Source organism: Pyrus communis, chromosome 12 (genome assembly GCF_963583255.1).
Source record: "Pyrus communis chromosome 12, drPyrComm1.1, whole genome shotgun sequence".
NCBI lineage: Eukaryota > Viridiplantae > Streptophyta > Magnoliopsida > Rosales > Rosaceae > Pyrus > Pyrus communis.
In genome coordinates, this window is record NC_084814.1 from 4,948,887 (window position 1) to 4,955,904 (window position 7,018).

The following is a 7,018-nucleotide window of genomic DNA, read 5'->3' on the forward strand; positions in this document are numbered from 1 at the left end:
AAGCACAGCAAAACCAGTTCCATTCCATTACTCATATCCCTCCACTTGTCCTCCCTCTGCCTCCCCGCCCTCTACGCTTTCCCTCTCATCCTCTCAGGGATGCAAGCCTGAATCTTTGGCCTCTTAAGGCCTCAGTTCTTCTTCGTCAATTCAACAAGCTCATCCTACTCTCTCTCCCTCTCTAAAGCTTTTGCTCTGATATTTTGACACATGAAACCTGCAATTTTGCGTTCTGGGTAGTTTTTGAACATGAAAAATGAATGCCATATGAAGGTCTTGTGAAGAATTTTGGGTTGTTTTGATTTTGGTTTTAGTTTTTTGTGGGATTGTTAAAATGTCTCAGAATTCTGATACAATGAGAGGAATCCCACCTGGGATTTTGCTGATTAGAAGCATTAGAGGCAAAGACTGGAGTCTTTCTACATATAGATATGTGATTTTGCTTGTTACTTTCATAGCTTATACATGTTACCATGCATCTAGAAAACCCAGTAGTATAGTTAAAAGTGTTTTGTATCCTGACCCCAATAAAGGCAATGGCTTGGACCCCTTGTTTGGCAAAGTCTTTGTCAAGAGAGAGTTTGAGGGCAATGAGAATTATAGGTTAGACAAGGGTTGGGCCCCCTTCAATGGAACCGATGGGACGTCGAAATTGGGGGAGATTGATCTTGCATTTCTTGCATGTTACTCTTTGGGAATGTATGTTGCTGGTCATTTGGGAGATACATTGGACCTCCGGTTGTTCTTGACGACCGGGATGATTGGGAGTGGCATTTTTGTTGCCCTGTTTGGGATGGGATACTTTTGGAATATCCATGTGTTTGGTTACTATCTTGGGATGCAAATGATTGCCGGGTTGTTCCAGGCAACAGGTTGGCCTTCGGTTGTTGCTGTGATTGGTAATTGGTTTGGAAAGGGTAAGAGGGGTTTGATAATGGGCATATGGAATGCGCATACTTCGGTTGGGAATATAAGTGGTTCACTTCTTGCTGCTAGTGTTCTGGATTATGGGTGGGGTTGGTGCTTTATTGTTCCAGGTGCTTTTATAGCAGTTGGAGGCCTAATCGTTTTCTTCTTCTTGGCTGCTTATCCTGAAGATATTGGATTTTCTTTCCCACCAAATTCAGCTCCTAATTTGGAGGCAACGGCCGACGACGAAGAAGCTAATATAAAAAAAGGATTCATTGTCGAGGGTGAAACAAAAACTGTTCGCCGAATTGGGTCTGTGAGTAGGACGAGTATTGGACTTATTCAAGCTTGTACAATACCAGGAGTTATACCTTTTGCGTTGTGCCTCTTCTTCTCAAAGCTTGTGGCCTACACATTTCTGTACTGGCTACCATTTTATCTAAGTCAGACAGGTAACATAACATTCATGGTTTTATATATAATCTGAATTGACTGATACGACGTAACAAATTATAAGATTTGGGAATGCCATCTACATTTTCAGATATCTTCTGCCTTTGTATTTTTATTATTTTAATCTGGAACAAGAAGATTATAAACGTTGCAGTATCCATGGGTTGTTATTTATAATTTTATAGTCAAGAACATGTTGGCAGAACATTGGTGCTTGGGGTCTAGGGCCTCTCTGTTATACTACAAGTGCACAATAAACTTCCTTATGAGTTGATAGAGTTAATGTTACTTATGTCTCCATCTTTCTAGTCTATGCAGTTGCGTGTGTTAATTTTCTTATCTAATTGCCTAAAATGGCATAGAATGTTTTTCAGGACTTGGGTTTTGAAGCCTCCAATTGCCATTCTCCACCTTTTTGTTGTTCTGAAAGGTGCAGACAAGGCTGCACTTATATGCCTCTTTCCGTCTGTATTTCTTTGCCTTTCCATGTGTAGGATGGAGCTGCAAGTGAGGGAGGGTATTTGTCTGACAAATTTCTCATGTTTCTTGTGATTTTTGTTTCATACAAGTTCCAAGAGAGAGAGAGAGAGAGAGAGAGAGAGAGAGTGGCCAATCTATTTTCTCTGTAAACATCCTGTAGATGGTAATAGGTTTTTGAGGGAAATTTTTACCAATTCCTTTATATGATTTCCAGATGATTTGCAAAGAATAAACATGTACTCTAATAAGGAGTCCTAGTAGCCTGCAAAAGTTTATCTTCGTGAGGTTCACCTGGTTTCCAACATTATTTGAGTACTAGTAACAACAGAGGAAACATGTCTTTTGATGAGGCTGCTAATGTGGATACTGGTCTCATGCGTACCTAGTTATTTATGCTGATCCTATGCATGAGTGCGTCTGTTCTTTTGTCGATGGTAATGTCTATTAGAACCTTATCCGCACACACTGTTCTTACTTGTTAGTAAGTGTTGTTATTTTACATTGCCGTTGGTAATTGATCACTCTTTGTTGTCTAATGTTATATCACATTGCAACAATGTTCATGAACTGGCGAAGTGACTGCAGAGTCATATTTATTTATTTATTTTTTTTGAGGTATTTATTTTAAATTGTGTTCATGCGTCTGATATTTTGTTCCTCATCTTGTTCCCTCTTATGCTTTTTCAGAAATTGGAGGAGAGTATGTTTCTGTGAAATCTGCTGGAAATCTCTCCACTTTGTTCGACGTGGGAGGCATAGTTGGTGGAATCCTTGCTGGCTACATATCTGATAAACTTAATGCTCGAGCTACCACAGCAGCAGGCTTCATGTCTTTTGCAATTCCGGCAATGCTTTTATATCGGAAATATGGCAGCATTTCACACAATGCCAACATTGCACTTATGATGGTTGCTGGCTTGTTTATTAATGGGCCCTATGCACTTATCACCACTGCAGTTTCTGCAGACCTTGGTACGCACAGCTCCCTTAGAGGGGATTCTCGAGCACTGGCAACAGTTACCGCCATAATTGATGGTACAGGATCAGTTGGTGCAGCTTTTGGCCCTCTTCTTACTGGTTTCCTTTCAACAAAGGGATGGGATGCAGTATTTGTGATGTTAATGATTTGTGCTCTTATTGCGACGCTTCTTTTATCACGTTTGGTTATAGCTGAAATTTCTGAGAAGATGTGCAAACCAGTACCTGTATCCAGTGAGCAAAGTTTTGGAGGTAATTCTTACTTTTTTGCATTGTTCCCTTAATATTTGCTTAAAGGGAACTTCCTGCATTTCTTCCTTTCCTCAGCCAATACTGACAATATAGAATGACTGGATGGTCTGCGTAATCAATTCCATCCATGTTGTGAAAAAAGGCCAGATCATGATTGATTGAAGGAAAATAAACCCTTTGACTCTAGATAATCTCCAACTAACCTCCGCAAGAATTAGTCATATTTAAAGATGAGTTTCCATTCCATGATCAAACCATCCTGGTCAGTGGAACCGTCATCTTAGTAGTATATAAAGTTATGCTTAACACACCCGGAAGAGTTATCTTAATATTTGGGAAATATGAATACAAAACGTTTCCTAAATTAATGTAGCACAATACTTTAAGTTATTTGTAGAGAGGCCTAAGTTGTATATAAAGTTATGCTTAACACACCCTCTCATGCATGCCTTGATTCAGGTGATCATAGACGTCAAAAATTCGTTCTTGGGTAACTAGAATTCTTATGTGCAGTCCTTGCCAAAGTGACCATTACATTTTCATTCCATACTGTACTTACTGGTATTATTTCCTTCTGCAGCTCCTGCATCACAGCCACTTCTAAGTGATCAATGATGATACTAAAGTACAGCCTCAAGAAGCTTCATCGTATGCTGGAAATCGTGAAAAACAATCTTCGTTACATTGATGAGTTCAAGCTCAGCATGTAAGTGGCATTTTGTGGTCTTCAAAAAAGCAATTTTCTTTTGGACATTCTACAAAACGAAGCCAAAGCATCAGTATAGTCAAAACTGAATGCCTTCAGAAGTAGCTTTTTAGCAGTCATTTTGGGGTTCATTGACCGTAATATAAGCAAACTAATAAACGATATTAAGATTTTCCCTACTCTGGTAATCGCTCTCCCAAGTAGGTCTGTTGTCATTGAGGGACCGGGTGAATTGTGTTTACGGCTATTGGCTAAGATATAATTCTTTCTTTCTCGACTTCTTTTTCGTGTGACAATTTTGATTTACTGTCTCGATCCAACTAGGTGGCACTGATGCTGTTTAGCTTTCTGTCAAGATTCAAAACATTTCTGTTTGTAAGTTTACAACTTTGGTTTAATACCAATCGACATTTGCCCGAATCGTAGTTTCATTTCTTTGGTTCCATGTTCGTTGATAATGTAGCTCTGTAGAGCTGCTGGGGAGAAGTTAGTGTAGAAAATTTTGTTGAGAGTGTTACATTTGCAGGAGTTGGAAATAAAATGGAGCTATTAATAATGTTTGTATTTTGTAGTTTTTATGTTTCAGTGAAAGGGTATGATTGCATGCTGTAAAGTATGTCACATTGTTTTATATGATTTTTTTTGTAGAATAATTGTGATTAACAAATGAATCAATTCAGTTGACAAGCTGGATGTAACCAAAAAATTACAGGATTGAAGGGAGCAAAAGAAAACGGAATATGATACCCACATTTTTTTCTCACTCGTGTTTAATTTGTCTGTCGTTTTTGTTTGATACGGCCAAAATGAAAAGAGGTATGTAGGAGGAGAAAAACGATGCGTGATTATCATTTCTCATAGAAAACTAGCGATATGAAGACTTTTCGAAAAGAAATATCACACTTACAATAAGAGTTCGATTCTACATTGATTGAATAAAAAAGAAAAAATAGACGAGGGTTACTTCTAGAATCTCAATGTTACGAGGAAAATGTTGTTGAATAAATTTGGAAAGTGTAAAACGTGATTTACATATACAAAAACCCTTCAAAAAGAGATCCCCATTTTAAATATATTTTTACAATGATTCGAAAAACCTGTTTTTAGTTCTCCATCAATATATCGCATTTGTAAAAGGTCAACTCATTATGAAACCTTTTACCAATTCAATTCTCATGTTGGAATTTTAATGTTTTTTCGAGTGCTATGTTTGTTAATTTCTTTAAATACAATTAGATGTCTTAATCATTTCTGATTCTGACTAATATTTTTGCTAATATTTTACAGAAATAATACGAAGTGAAATTTAAAAAATAGATTACTCGAATTGTTTGTAATACGTCGAGACTCGAGAGGGCTCCATAATTAGCCTCCAGTCATCAACTATACGCACTAACTTTCAATAAATAAAGATTTTCGATTAGTCGCATGAACGTCCAATTAGGCAAAGTGCACCATTGTAGTAGAAGCTTTGGGCAAATCTGAAAACTGACTTCAAAAAAACCACATTGGAATAAATCCTCCTTGTAGGAAATAAAATTTCTGTTTTAAAATTCCATATAAAACCTTTTCATCATAGCAGTCATAACATTGAAAAGACTTTAATTGGCAATTCTTTTTCTACCCTAATCTTTTCATTTATAAGTATAAGGTCTTGATTTTCATTTTTCTGGGTGACGAATTTGATATCAATTTATTATAGCTGGCTTATGGTGTGATTTAACACAAATTTCTCACTTGGTGTAAATATATCCTATAAAAAAATATTCACATCAGGTTCTTAAATGCAACAAAATCCCACAAGTAATCCTTCACTCACTGCAATACTTAATTAATAATGTAGAGATGGGTGCATCACCATAATCATATATTAGTGCTTAATTTCTTTGGCCAGTAATATGTGTTTTCCCCCTTCTTCATGAATATGGTCTGTAGTCATAGTCTGTGGTCCCAAGTTCTAACACTGGTAATGAAACAAATGCTACAAGCTCTCCATTTTGCTCAAAATTATGGGCATCACAAAAGTTCTTGACATCAAAATATACATATATCTTTGGTTTTGAAATTTTTTTAATGCTTGAGTGAGGTTTTTTCAAGTACCGAGGGATTAAGGTCAAGTTATTAAGAAATTGATCACAAAATGTTAGACAGTAATGATTACAAAAGCCCTCCATGACCATTATTGAGAGGGATATGCCAATCCCTACTCTTTTTTTTTTTTTGTCAAACAATGTTACTTCCACTGAAAAAAAAATAGTACAAGGAGAAGAGAGGTCCAAAGGCATCCCACAATCTAAATACAAGCAAAACAACAGGAAAAAAAAAGAAAGAAAAACAATAAAATGGCCCAAAAAGAGCAGCTAAACAACACCATACAAAGTAAAAAGCTCAAGAAAAAGGTGAGCCACAACCCAAATGAGGGGAGAGCAAGGAAAAATAAATACCAGAAAGTAGTAAAAATAGGCGAAAAACGTCGGATAAGGGGCATGAAGCCTAAATCTGAGACAAGCTTAGAGGATAAGTGGCGACGAAAGTCAAGGTAGGGGAATGAAACCCAAAACTGAGACAAGCTTAGAGGGTGATTGAGACTGAGGTCAAAGAAAATTGAGATAACACTTAGAAGAGAACCAAAATAAAGAAGAAGAAGAAGAGAAGGACGAAAGGAGGAGAAGAAAAGGGGGTTGCCACTGGCACCCAAGCCAAAGGCTAGGGTCGGCGGCTTTTGCTTGTTCCTTTGTTTGTGTTTTCAACGAGAGAGAGAGGTGTTTTTTCTTTGCATTCGTACTTAAAAGGTGTCATTTACAAATCCCTATTGCATGTTTTTATAATGATCATGAAGTGCATTTTTTAATTCATCCTATCAACTTTTTGTTATCCATTCTTCAGATCCTCTTCGGATCCTCTTTGTGGGGATCTGAAGGATCAATTAATCGTGTCTGTTTATCATACATTGTGCGGTTAGTTTTCGTTAGGTACTATTTATATTTAATTTTAAATAAAAAATTTAAAATAATTTCTGATTACATGATTACGATGAACGAATACAATTAATTGATCTTTCGGATCCTCTAAAAGAGGATTCGGCTAGGATCCTAATCCCCATTACTCACCACCTTGTTCTCAATTCCTCAAAACTTCGCAATCCCTTGAAACAGCAACAATAACATGTACAATCTTTTGTGATGCCTGTCGGAATTTCGGAGTGCCCTAATACAATTCTAAAAAGAGGATGCCTTTTAT

General features: G+C 37.0%; 1 protein-coding gene across 1 annotated transcript; it reads left to right on the forward strand.

Moving 5' to 3' along the window:
- The first annotated feature begins 334 nt into the window (after nt 1-334).
- On the forward strand, nt 335-3,687 carry LOC137709801 (putative glycerol-3-phosphate transporter 4). Its single transcript, XM_068448784.1, has 3 exons — nt 335-1,361; nt 2,530-3,072; nt 3,653-3,687. The coding sequence occupies exons 1-3, from the start codon at nt 335-337 to the stop codon at nt 3,685-3,687; spliced, it is 1,605 nt and encodes a 534-aa protein (XP_068304885.1).
- Nucleotides 3,688-7,018: the final 3,331 nt, after the last annotated feature.